At 41.7% G+C, this 14153-nt stretch overlaps 1 protein-coding gene across 6 annotated transcripts in view; it reads right to left on the bottom strand.

The window, feature by feature from the left end:
• Positions 1-13722, bottom strand: part of STAU1 (staufen double-stranded RNA binding protein 1) — a 34562-nt gene extending 20840 nt beyond the window's left edge. For 5 of the 6 annotated variants that reach the window (XM_049816598.1, XM_049816604.1, XM_049816600.1 and 2 more), the window contains exons 1-4: positions 13556-13722; positions 7492-7558; positions 2518-2794; positions 1556-1680 (exon numbers count right to left, since the gene is read on the bottom strand). In XM_049816598.1, the coding sequence (XP_049672555.1) occupies positions 1556-1680; positions 2518-2710 (318 nt within the window). In that variant the 5' untranslated portion in view covers positions 2711-2794; positions 7492-7558; positions 13556-13722. The remainder of the gene's footprint in view (positions 1-1555; positions 1681-2517; positions 2795-7491; positions 7559-13555) is intronic. The other variant, XM_049816599.1, reaches the window with a different exon arrangement.
• Positions 13723-14153: the final 431 nt, after the last annotated feature.

Genomic DNA, 14153 nt, shown 5'->3' with positions numbered 1-14153 from the left:
GTCCACAGGTGAGCAGATGCCTATTTGATTACATAGCAAAGCTCTGTGGTTCTGCTTTTTAAGTGTGTGGGGTAAGGAAGGGTATATATTGCCCTAGATGTTCACAAATTAATCAGACAACAGCAAGCCAAGGTCTTCCTGGTAATTAAATGAAATTTAGTTTCAATCAGAATGAAAACACAAGCGAACAGATGCTCTGAATGTTATTCCAACACTTTTTGTAAAGGCAAACCTTGCCTCCTTTGCACATTAAAGCTGACATTACACATACTTTGGTCAAAAGATTTTAGTTCTTAATATTATTCAATTCCAAGGCAATTCGTCTAACATACAACAAGCACTATTCCAGGAAACACCTTAAGGAGATGATGTCAGATTAAATAGACACATCCCAGGCTGATTTTCCTTGTATGCCTTGACCTCAGTTCTCATACAATAGAGATCTTTAATGAGGATTAAGAAGTTTAATAATGCTAAAACTCCCTTCTTCAACGTTCTTTGAAGTAACACAAACTGCTCGTATATTTGCTGTATTCCTGAAAAACTATCTCTCTGCATATGAACAGAACACCAAAGGAATTGTGTATTACCAAGATTTTGACCCACTGTAAAAGATATGTCATCATATGGAATGCACACCACACGCTGGTCTACCCTCGGCATTCTTATAAGCCGAGCGTTCTTCACTCTGAAGAACTAAAGATTCTTTTGCTAAAGTAAGTGTTCCAGAACAGATGAATGTTTAGTGCTGTTCTATCATACTGTACTTCAAGCATTAGAGAACATATACCAAGATCCTTGTTTTCCAAATATTGGGCAATTAGGATAGAAAGTTTCATTTTATTTACAACTAAAACAGAACAACAGCAAAGCAACATTCAGTTATGATGTGGATAAGAGAGAAGAACTCTTAATTTTAAGTAGTAAAAACTTATACCAGGCATATCAACAAATATAGATTAGTACCTTGCCAACTACATAGACACAAAAGCACTACAACTCCTTATGTAGCATTTTTCCTAAAGAAACATAATTGCCATAAATCTTCCTGCATCTCACAAGATAATTTGGACTAAGAAACTATTTTAATCTTTTAAAGTTGGTGGGATTAATTTCAAAATATTAAAATGCACCACAGGAAGAACACATAAAATTTGCAGAACAGGCAAAATGTAGAACAAAAGCTTAACATCATACCAGAAAAGTGACTGTATAAAGATCATCCATATTTAATACAAAATTTTTTAGCAAAGAGTGCAAGGGACAAACTTTGCTTTATAAAATGAAAGTCAAAGTCAAGCATCTCATAATGGAGCTAACATAACTAACTCTTCAAAAAAGCTAAGTAGTTTAAGTTAACAGGTAAGTTCAACTTTATGTACTATGGGAAACCAACATTTTAGTACACATGTAACAGCTCCACACTTCCCTACCATCGGTACTTTGGTGAGCTTCCCATTGCTCTCTATTATTCTGTATTATGTTGCACCAAAAACTTATACTTTGTCTTTCAGCTTATGAAAAAGCATGAACAACAGCAATAAGAAATATTTACCTTAGAATGAGCTGGACCTTGCTCACTCAAAAGCTTATACTCAGGCTGAATCTTGTTGAAACGGGCTAACTCATTCACAAGACACATTGGGGTTTTCTCTTTGGGGTTTGCCATGTTTGAAGGAGCTGAAAGATTACATAAAATCAGATAAATGAACAGGTAGCTAGAGACTCTACTACAATTTTTAATTAAAAATAAATAATCTCATTGGCTTAGCATTTAGTTGTCTGCAATACACCACTTCTCAGAGAAGATTTGCTGGAATAGACAGCTCTGCTCATTAGCCAAACTGGCAACAATCTACTGAACTTTGGGATTTCCAAGTAACGTGCGTGCCTAAAAGACATCATCATTAAATTTAATGTTTTAATGCAAGCCAGAAGTACAAAGTTAGGAGACTCCCACATTTAGCTTGCATCTTATGTAGTACATTTCAAAGAGCAAATCTTCTAAGTATCCATCACGGTCACTTGCTTTGAATAATTTCAAAAAGTCAGTTAGTTTCTTTTTCCTTCTCCTATTTTTCCCTATTATCTATTTTTTATGTATTACCTTTTACTCACTCTCTTATATTTTATTAGCACAATATATTTATCATTAAACTGGTCATAAAAGAACTAAAGATAATAGAACTAAACAAACTGTTTCAAACAACACATTTTTTATATTTAAAACAAGCTACTTGTAGAAAAGATGGATAGCAATGTTTTAAAAATTCAATGTTATATGATTTGAAATATTCTTTACTATTACAAACATTTCAATTAATTATTAGAACTTCGTGGAAAAGTTTGCTTCTGTCCCAAAGAGATTTCATTCAATGGGGAGAAAGCATCACAAGCTATTGCAGTTGGATAAATATCACTGTTAAAGTATTTGTAGGTGCAAGACATCAGGAATATATCATAACAAAGTATAAACACTAAGAATATACACACTTATTAACAGACACTCAATCTTACCTGCAGCTGCATTGGTGGATGTAACTGACGCAGAGGGTAAAGCAGAGTTTTGGATAGGTCTACCTGCATTTTCAGAGGGCAAAGAACTAGTAGTAGAAGGAATACTCAAAGGCTGTGAAAGAGATGGGTTTTTATTCAATATTTGGCTCCCTGCAAGGGCAGCAGAAGGATTCTGAATTTGAACTTGAGACATGTTCACTTCCAACCAGAGCAAATTACTGTAGGTAAACAGCTTTGAATGCAGGCAAACTCAGTGTGATGAAGCCAAATTGCTGACCTAAAATACAAAGATAAAAAAAAGATTATACTAAATATTTAGCATTCTCTAACTAACAATCTGTTGAAATTATTTCTCCATCAGCAGAAAGGGGAAAAGGGGAAAAAGCGTTCCATCAAGCATCCATTGTTTCCGTTTTGTATGCAGTAAGTCACTTATGCATCCAGTTTTAACAGCATATTTCAATCTATATGCCCTATCATTTAAGCTTCAAATTTCTTTCATTTATAAAAGAGAAGTAGTATAGAAGCTTTATTTATGCTTGTTCATTCAAGATAACTATCCATCTGTTTTCCCCATCACTGAATCCACTTACAAAGCATATCCAGTTACTTAAACCGATAGCCACCGCTTATATACTAAACAAAGAGCAACCTTCATGAACAGATTACATTTCGTGCATTCTACCATTTGAAGTCTAAGTTTTTAACTTGGAAGGGCAAGCAATAAATGCAGTCTTTACAAAACAACTATTGAGAGCATGCAACCTTTATTATAATCATATACTTTTTCCCTCCCCAGGCTCACCAAGAAGAATGCCTAGCCATTTATGAGGGGAACACAACTGGTGTCCAGCAGAAAATCCCGAAGTAGCTATGACTGGGAAAAGTGAAGGTGTAGGAGTTCATAAACTTCATAAGCTACATGCATTTTGAAGGTTACTCTATTTAAGCTAGAACATGTTCAGTCACAGTTCAAGCATCAATTTAGAGCCATTTGGCCTTGCAACACTGTAAAGAAGAGTTGAAAGTTCTCATAGGCATCCATGTTCATTTATGAAAAAACGCTTTCAGGTGATGAACTTGCACCAGCCAACATGAAGTATCGTGATAGGTCTTTCTTCCACCAACAAATTAGTATTGGGTTTCTCCTACACACGGATGCAACATTATCTTCATGCTCAAACAGTTAAACCTAAATATACACTAACAGGTTGCCAGTTTGAAGGCTATCATTGCTGCCAGAGCTCAGCTGCCCATATCCGCTTACGATACACATATCAATTTATTTATTAAAAATAAATTTTACAACCAAGTAAATACATTTTGCACAGAAAGGCATGCACACATACACTGGTCACCTACAGATTTTATTAGGGCAGCAAACAAGGGTTTATTCTTTCACAATTTATAGATGAAAAGAAAAGAAATCACTGCTCTAGATACCACTAGGGAGCTATTAGTAGCAACACAACTCCACTAGTGCTCTGTAAGCTTCAAATTCTGAACCTGTGAATGGACTTCCAAATGTAAGAGGAGCAGCAATGAGTCAGAGTGAAGTTTTTAGCTAGTTACTGACAAAACAAACCTAAGAGGAGAACCCAGGTTAATACATTTATGGGTACAAAGATTGATTTGTTTGTTTATTAAATAACAGGAAAGAAGCTACCAGAAAACAACAGATACACCAACAAATGTACCATCTGGAAAATTTTTACTTTGAAAAAACATAAACATGTCAGACTTATCACACTACCGGTTGGGTAACTTTATTTTTTACTAGAGAGCGAAATTAGTTCAGAAGACCTATATGTAGATTATACTCAAAACAAATCCTGTATTTGACTACTAAATTTGCAGAAGTTACACACTGGGTGCATTCTAACTGTGAAAATGGTATTAGGGAGTCTGTCTAAAGGAACTCCAAGAAGTTGTAAGACAAAGATGAAAAGTATGTAGAATAAGACTCCAGGGTAATAATTTTATAATCACAAAGTTTCATTCCCAGGAGCATCACTAGAAACACTGAAAATTTTTAAACATAATACAACAATAATAATTGCCTGGAAAAGACTATAAAGTCTCACAGTGCAATAAAGCAAGCTAATTCTCCTTTCCTGCTGAAGTGCAATGCCCTTCAAAGTAATTGAAGTTAAACAGTTTCTAATCCACACATTTTGAGAAGATGACACCAAAAGTTTTTACTTTGAAGACAGTAACATCAGGATCTTTCAGATCATGCTGGAAAGGAAGTCTGAAATTCTTTTCAGAAAACTCTGCCTACAAGTACTTTCCTTTTAAAGCAAGGCACTATCCTCCATTTATTTGCCATCACCTGGTTTTAGGGAACACAGAATTTCAGCTCCAAAATACATCTGTTAAAGTGCTTTTCTAGTCATACATACAATGCAGAGAAGAACAGTATACCAATCCCTAGTAATTTTTTTTCTCCCAAGAAGGGAAGTCCCTGACAAGGGTATTATTAGTTCCCTTGCTATATTTACAGCAGAGTACTACAGAACCTCCCAGCCGTACAGCTCAGGCTGCTCTCCACCCAGCTCTCTCTCCATCAACAGTTACAGCCATCAGTGTTCAGCCTGAAAAAGCTTTTCTTCAAACACCTCTGGTTAGAATAACATTCTAACAGACAATTCAGCCGTTATTCACAAAAATCTGCGGAGACTTGAGGTCACATCCTAGTGCTTGAAACAATAAGGTTTTTGGAAACCGATCCAATTTCAAATAGACTTCAGCTGTGCACATTCGACGACCAGACAAAAAAATTGCTGCAGACACATCCATAGCTCATAACCTGCTTATTCTCAGCATAGAGACCAATTGCCCAACTTCTTTGGCAGTCTGGCTGCTCAGTCACATCTAAATGGACGAGTAAGGACCTAGGAAAGTGTTTGAAGCACACCTCGCTGGAATTCACCACACCCTCCCCCAACCTTCCAACAAACTGCAAGAGTTCAGCCCTCAGGTACCTTCTGGGAATCCAAAAGGCTTCCAACCTCATAAGAAACCAAGTATTGAGAGCTTAAGCACAGCTCATTTTATGCATCTGCAAGATGGTAACAATCCCACCCACCCTTCTTTGCAAAATGCTTTGCAATTACAAGTGTAGCCATGATTTGATGGCCAAAATTACCATACAAATACCCGGCCTCTGGAGCCATTAATTTAGCAAGAAAGAAAAGATGCACTCAACAGGATTGTGTAGAGTGCTCCCTTCCATGACTGTTCCTAAAGGTGGAGGAAGGAAAAGCTGCAACGCCTAACCAAAAAGAAATTTTAAGGAGTCAATAAGCTGTATCTTTACTTGAAATAGAAATCTGAAACCTGTAGAACACTGCTGTTCAAGGTTTATCCCCAAGACATTCGAGTAGCTGAGTATCTGGTCGTGCTGCTCTTTCACCACAGCTGAACAGAAATTTATTATTAGGAAGAGAACTGAATTGCAATGAAAATAAAACTTTTCCAATTAATGTATCGTTTTTAACTTAAGCGAATATAATGCTTGTTTCTACATAAATTGCTACAGCATTTCTGTGTAAATTGCTACATCACCATCGTGTTTCTCTCTCCTCCGCCAATACACCCATCTCACATGTTTTTATATTCAGATCAAAATCAACTCTACATCCTGTAAGTTATCACCAATTCAGAACTATTTCAGAGTTCATTAGATTGAATCTAGGCAGAACCAAAACTAAGTAGGCATTAAAAACATCTTATGAAATGCTGAAATTCCACTTGACAAATTTCTGACAATTTTAGACACTAGGTAGTAACTTGCAAGATTATACTTTACAAGTTTATATATACAAATATATATGATGTTTTCTTTTTAAAAACACTTAGCTCATACTTTGACAAGCAACTTCAAAGAACAGTCTGACAAAACAAACTGGAATTTTGTTTGTATTTTTTCAGCTACCTGTGAAGTTTATGATACTGTAGTTGATTTGTGTGAAGTATTTCACTAGGGTATAAGAATTCACTGTCCACCAGTGCACATTTAATTATAGGTTATTCGGTGATTATAAAAGGGTTTCCAGTGCTTTTACAAAGTAATATGCCCTCTACCCTATAACAGGCTTACAAAATCCTAACTATCTGAGAAAAAGCACCATGATCTAGAAAGCTGAGGCTAACAACTTATAAAGGCTGTTTCAGTGGATAGAGAAACAAAGAGATGCCAGTATTTCACATGATTTTTCCATGTAATCAGGGGTTAGCTACTTCAAACTTTTCAAGGCAAATACTAGCACAAATAAGTGACCCCTATACAATACTCGAGGCATTGCTAGAACTTAAAACCACTCGCAAACATCGAAAGATAGGTGAATGTTGTACTCATACCATCTTAGCCAGCAGCTAATCACATAACTTCCTCCTTTCCCACCTTTCCACACTTACTTTCTGCTAGCTCAGACATTAATATTTTAAATTTTATTGAGACAATGTTGCACTAGAATATTATCCTCAGGATGGTAATGGTTGCCATCAAACAGTTCAATGACCTATGGACAATAATGGAGATGGATTTTCAGATGACAGAGCACTGTTCCCCACTCCAGTTTTTAGAATTTTATTTTTGTTTTGGCGCACCAATGCCTGGAAAATTCCCAGAAACCTTTGAATACATTAAAACGCAAAGTTCAGAAGTCACGAAGGTAACCAAAAGGCAAACAAAGAAATGCACAAAGATGTGAACATAGTCTCAGTCCACTCGGCCAAAAATAAATTAAAATCTTCCTATATAAAAGAAAGAATGTAGCATTTTCAGATAAAAGTTCTCTTGGGGCTTTTTTGTGTTATAATTCTCAGAGGCATTCAAGATAGAAGCCAGAGGATCAAACAAAACCCTGACACTTCCTGTGGATAATCATGTTTTACCACAACTTGTGGTTTCTTTAATACAATGCAAATAAAAGGTAAGAAACTTTAACGTTTTAAGAAAGTTTCCTGTACCTTTAGGAGATCCAGAGAGTGAAGATTTGGATTTAGTTCTGAATAGGATATTTATGATGGAGAATGCCTAAAAGGAAAAACAGAGAGTTAGCATTCTGCTTCCTAAAGCTACAAAAAGATCTTCTGTAGTAAATGCCTCACCACTACATTGAGTTTGCCTCATCCGTTTGGATGACAAGAATTTGTATGACTATTAAATTCTCACTGACAGACTGCTTAATGGAGTTATGTCTTTCCAAGCAGAAATTCCAACCTGATCCAAGAATCTTCTTTCCTTGCTCTTTCCCCAAACCCAAGTGATTTTTCTTACACAAACAGTGGAATCTCACAATAGTGCTCTTTGCAGGCTTGTAAGAGTCATTTGCAAATTTTCTTTCTGTAGTAAGGCTTCCAGTTCTGTCGAAGTTAACCTTCGTCCTAACAGCCCTAGAGATCAGCTACTGAAATTAGACCCAGACCTTAATTCACAAAGCCAAACCAAAAGCAAGCCAATAACCTGAGAAACTCTGGCAGCTATTAACTGCAAAAATCTGATATAAATTTAACCATTTGGCTGCATTTCCAGTCTAATGATTTCACTCATAAATAGGCATATAAAAAAAAAAAAATCAACCTAGCTAAAACCATTTTAGAATAAAATTGTTTCAGTACTGAATATGAAACCTGTCACTGCATGGACTGCTCTAAATGGAAATCAAAACGTGTTTTATTCTGCTTACAAATATAGCACGAAGTGTTTAATCCTTCTTTTCCATGACTAAAGCCAACTGCGCGCAGATGCTAGCAACATTACTACCAGCAACAAAATGGGTAAGATCTCAATCTTGATTAGGGTTAGAAGAGCATGTAGATAAACAAGCTCTTGAATTTACTTCAGACAGCCATTTCAAAATCCTACAATGAATCTTAGAACTATAACCAGTTATCTTGGAGGAGCTGTGCAGAACAGATGAGGATACAGAGCCTGGAAAAGGCAGACACCGTGCCTATTTTTTCATCTGGAGAGTGAAGAAGGGAGACAAGAGGATTACAGTCCTATCAGTTCAACTTCTCTTCTAGCAGTTTTTCTGAAGGCTTAATTAAGCACCTGGAAAACAAGGAAATGGATAATACTCCCAGACGGGATCAAAACCAAGTTGTGTAAAGATACCAGAATTTTCTCCGGCCATCTCTGGTGGTCTAACCAGGCTCAGAAATGAATCACTTGATCTCAGCAGGAACAAGTACAAGGTTCTGGGCAGGCACTTTGCTGATCAAACACAGGACAGAAAAACCACCAACTGACACCAGCAGAGTGGGAGAAGAGTTACAACCAACATAACATCGTTACCTAACACAAGCCAATGCTGACAGGCTCTTTTAGAAAAAGCAATCATCATACGAAGGTGCAGAAATGGAAGAATAGCCTGAGAGCTATCTGCAGTAGTCCTACTCTGTATTCAGTGTTACCGAGCCTTCAGCTGGAGCACTGCATCCACATACGGGTACCGTGCTTCAAGACAGACGTGGACCCAGTTAGCAAAAACAAAGTAGGAAAAGCACAAAACACTCAGCTTTAGAAAAATATAACCTTCAAGAAAAACACTAAAGGATTTGGGCTTGTGTATGCTGAAGAGGAGAGGGCTGGCTGGGGCCTGACAACCAGCAGTCTTCAAGTACATAAAAGATTTTTGGAGTGGAAGAGAATAACCTGTTCTTCACGCTTAAAGCGACAGAACTAGAGGCAAGAGGCTTAAAAGTGCACCAAGAAAACGCTTTCCTATAGAATTGGTTGCAATGAACTACACTGCTTTGGGCAACAGAGGTGACTTCACCGCTGGCAAACTTTAAGTAATTGATAAACGTCCATTTAGAATGAGGCTGGCATACCTGACACCGTAGAGGGATGGACTACTTCACTCCCTCAAGTCCCTCCTAGCCCGGATTCCCATAACTGCAAACACACTTTTGTGTACTTGACGGTAACAGCACATTTCCGTCTCCGATAAGAGGACGACAATGGCCTTGTTAAACAACAGGTTTAGCAAAAAGGGGGATCTCACATGGGTCTTACCACAGTCTTGCTCTGAACTCTGACAAACGACTTGAAAATACAAGAGAGACTAAATCCTCCAAGAAACAGGTTTTTTTTTCATTGTCAGGACCAGAATATGGAAAGGTGTCCTGTTCCTTAGGATGCACACATTCGGAAGGCTGGAAGTTATGACGTTCTCATTATGCGATGTGTTACGAACTTGCATGCGTACCCTGCTAAAATTTTCTTTGCATTCATTCATGACCCGTCAGCACCAGGCAGGAAGGGCTGTTTACGGAACGATAACAGAGTAGAATGAGAAACAGAACAGATACCAGATAAAACCATCAAGATTCAAATTACAAGGACTTCTTGACATCGCCAACTAAAAATCATGTCATAAACAATATCCAACAAAAAGTTCTAGCTATAGGAAATGAGGTTTTAAATTAAGCATTAATTTATTTCTGAAAGGCAGATGCTTCATAACACAGTGCATCTGAACAGTTACTGACCCTTCAGTCACATAGCAGGGAAGATTAATTGTTCCTTATCAACAACAAGCCCTGTTCTCAAAGCAGGAAAGTTCGTTTATCCCTATTTCACAGATGGGCAACTAGAACACAAAACCCAAGTCCTATCCCTGCAGAAGGATGGAGGTATCCGAGGTGGGGGCTAGGCAGCACTGAAACAACTAAGTGAACTGTGGAATGCACAACATTTACTCACTAACCCCTCTGTCACCTGTATTTTTAGATGCCCGTAGCTCTATTGCCACTCAATGTCAACCAACCCGCATTTGGGTAGAAGCGCGGCATTGCAGTAGCACTTATCTGCCACGCAGAAACAATCTGCTGAGCTGGTCTGACGGAGGAGGCCAATCCCCCCCAGCTCAAATCAGAATTTATGGTCACATCAAAGACAGACCCACTGTTCAACAACAACATTTTCACCTGTTGTTTCCAGACTGGGGAATATTACAGGACATTCATTATCTAGATAAAATATTGGTTAGAAAGATTCCTCCTCTCCTCCCCTTTTTTAAAGGGGTTTTAAATAACTCAAATGTGGTGGCTGAGGCTCCTTTGTCCCACACTCGACCATTTTGGAACATGAAGAACAAATTGCCACAAATTCTAGGAGGTTTGTTGAGACGGTTTGTTTCCTAATATACCTTTGAAAAAGCCACATCAGTGGTGGCTTTGTAATATATAGGGTAAAATTCTAATGCATTTGACTGCTGCAACAGTGTTCAAGAACAACATCAAACTATTTACAATCGGAAAGTCTAATTAAATATTCACTACCAATCAAGATAAAAAGACTACAAATTTTACAGACTTAAGGCTATTTACACAAAATGTAAAACACTAGCTGAACAATGTTTTCTTCTTAGACAAATCTTTGTCTTATAATATTTGGGCAAGACAAGGTACATCTCAAAGGCAACACTGACTGTAGAAAAAGATGATGCTCTTTTCGAGTACCAGTAAGATGAATTTTCAAAGGCAGAAACACTAAATATTAAGCAAATTAATTCGGGAGTGAAAACATGGATTATTAATAAGAGAACAGGTGATGAAAAGCTAAAATTTGAAAGTAAAATCTGAAGGAAAAGAGGGAACTAGCAGATGTACACATAAACCAGACAGTTCCAAACATAATGCAAAATAAGAAACCGGAAAGTGATAAGTCAGTCATGAATAAACACTTAAATGCTTACTTCTATCTGAATTAGTTAATACTGTGACAAAATATTGAATGAATTTTTTTTTCCCTGCAGTAGAACAGGTCAAAAAAGCCCACTGATACTGATTACAGTTAACATGGTAATTAGTGCACAGATCTCCTCTATTGTTCCAGCTGCATCTTCAAGAACTCTTATAAAATAATCAACCCCTCAGCAAGGATCCTAGACAAAGCGATTAAAAAAAATTTTTTTTGCAAGTTCATATGACTTCAGAATAAAGTTGCTGTTCTTCAGTAAGATCTGAAAGGCACAGAGCAGTTTTCAATTTCGCTCTAACTTTGTACAGTTACATCACCCGAAATTTACTTCGACCTACGAATACTTTAATTTTGCTACAAAATATCTAATACTTTGACTGACTGGTACTGACAGTGAAAAAAACAATTAATGCCAAATGTTATGAAAAGTTTCAAACAAAGAAAGAGCGGCTGCTTAAAATAATAATTAAAAAAGAATTGTAACTTGCATACATCCTTTAAGGAGAGTTTTGAAATGAGATTCTGATCCAACATCAGAAAAATAGAAAATATAGTAAAAACTTCCACCCATTGGCTCTTTAAATTTTCATTAGGATGTGACAGACATCCGGTGAATACCTCTGTAAAAATCTGAACATCCAAATTTGTTGCATATATGAGATGATAAATAGACAAATCAGAGATCGCTTTATTTCATCACAGCTATAGCTACATCATTAAAAAAAAATATCACGTTCTGATGTTCACTAGTATTTAAAAAAAATACGTTTCTGTCAGTTTGAGCAAGGGAACTATGTAGTACGCTTGCATGTTCTAGTTAGAAGAGAAAAGATTTTATAAATATACTATTCCAAAAGCAGACAAAGGACTTCATTCAGGTATTTTATTTCACTGCTATATATATACACCTAGCCTTCATCTGCATTCCAAATGATGTTCCTCCCAAGTTTGCCTTAAACCTGCCAGAAAAGCAATGACAAGAATACCCAACAGATGAATAAATCAGAAAAATGGCTGTCAACACATACTAGCTATAGCATCACCTAGATGGGCAACCCAAACGAAATCAAACCCCGTATAACCTCTAGGACAGACAGAAGCAGCGTAAAGATTTAAAAGGAACTTGTTGCCGTTACGTCTCCCGAAACACTAGCGTGGTGATCAAAACACAGCGAAAAGAAAAGTGAGCCTGGCGCGGTGATGGCTGCCAAAGCCAGCGGGCAATGAGGAGAAAGTGCGATGATGCCAGTGTTCAGAAAGAAAGCTAATGCTGCTAATACCAGCTGTCTGAGTGTTTGCACTGTAATCTGTAGAAGGAGAAGGCTGGGGGCGTCTCCTGCTGTTGTCACCATATCTCCACCTTTTATCAGAACAGTCAGACAAGTCTAGTTCAGTCTCGGGAGTTTTCCCACCGCGATCGTGTGCCCCTGAGACTTTGCAGAAGTCTGCGACTGTTGTCACCCACTCTGGGCAACCCGGGGAAGGAGGACGGCTGCAGCCACTTTCCTCCAAGGGGTTCGGAGAGCCTAAACCAGCCGTGCTGCCGCCAACCCCTGTGCCGGGGCCGGGGGGGGAGGACCGGAGACACCACTGTCACCCTCCGAGCCGGAGCCGGGAGCGGGGATTTTGGGGCCGAGCGGGATCGCCAGCATCACCTGCCTGCAGCACCTGGGGTGCCTGGAGCTGCCGCTCGCCCCGCCGCACGGCCTCGGGGGAGCGCAGCCCCGCCGCTGTCACTTCCCTCGCTAGGGACGGACAAGTCCCCCCGCCCCGCCGCCGCCCCCACCTCTCGCCCCGCCGGCTCGGGGGGCGCCGCGGCCGCTGGGGCAGGGAGAGCGGGCGGGCGGGCGGCCGGGTGCCCGCGCTGCCCCCCGCCAGCGGCCCCACCGAGGCTCGGCGGGGACGGCTCCGCGGCTCGCCCGCCGCGACCTGCCCCGCTCCCCCGCCTTCCTGCACCCACCCACCCCACCCCCCCGCCCCGCACCGGGCGCTCCCCCGCGCCGGGCGGTGGGGAGAGGGCCGGGGGCTGCCCACCGGGCCCGCCGCCGCCCCCGGGAGCCGGGCAAAGCCCCGGGGGGGGGGGGGGAGGGGGGGAGGTAGCGGCGGGGGTTGGCGGGGGGGGGGGGGGAAGCAAGGAGCTGGGAGTGGGGGGCGGGCCCGCCCGCCGCGGGGGCTGGTCCCCTCCCCACAGCCCCGCCGGCACGGCTCGGCTCGGCACGGCTCGGCGCGTCCCCCGCTAGGCCCCGCCGCCGCCGCCGCCGCCGCCACCCCCCGCCCCGCTGCCTCGGCGCCGGGGGGAGCCCGGGCCGCCTCCCCCCTCACCTGGCTGCCTGGGCTGCGGCTCCCGGGCCGGCTGGTGGTGCGGGCCAGCGGGCGGCTCAGTCCATGGGCCGGGTCCCGGGGGGGGGCCGGGGGGCGACCGCGGCAGCGGAGGGAGGCGGCGGACACAGGGCAAACACTAAAGAGAATGAGCGGGGCCAGCTCCGGCCGGGGAGGAAGTGACGGCACCGCACCGGGAGGCGGGGCAGGCGGGTAGCCACTGGAGGGCGGCCGAGCCCCCGCGGGCACCGCCCCCCTCCGCTCTCTCAGCCAACGGGCGCGGGGACCGGCTGGGAGCACCGCCTCCTTCGCGACGACTACAAGTCCCGGCGTGCCCGGCGGCAGAGCCGCGGCCCGCCTCGGGGCGGGGGGGGGGAAACTACAGCTCCCGGCGTGCCCCGCGCACGCCAGGGCCGTCGCGCCCAGCCAAGATGGAGGCGCCGGAGGGAGGGAGGCAGCGGGTCGGGCTCCCGCCGCCGGCCGCCTATCCTCCGGGGCCCGGTCCACCTCCTCTCTCCTCCCGCTCCGGGGCCCGGCAGCCCCCGTTCGCTCTTAAGCGGACGAGGGCGATCCCAGGGCCGTGGCCTCGGCGGCGGCGGAG

Source organism: Accipiter gentilis, chromosome 14, assembly GCF_929443795.1.
Source record: "Accipiter gentilis chromosome 14, bAccGen1.1, whole genome shotgun sequence".
In the NCBI taxonomy this organism is placed as follows: Eukaryota; Metazoa; Chordata; class Aves; order Accipitriformes; family Accipitridae; genus Astur; species Astur gentilis.
The sequence above is the reverse complement of the archived record's forward strand: the minus strand, read 5'-3'. Positions and strand labels throughout refer to the sequence as shown.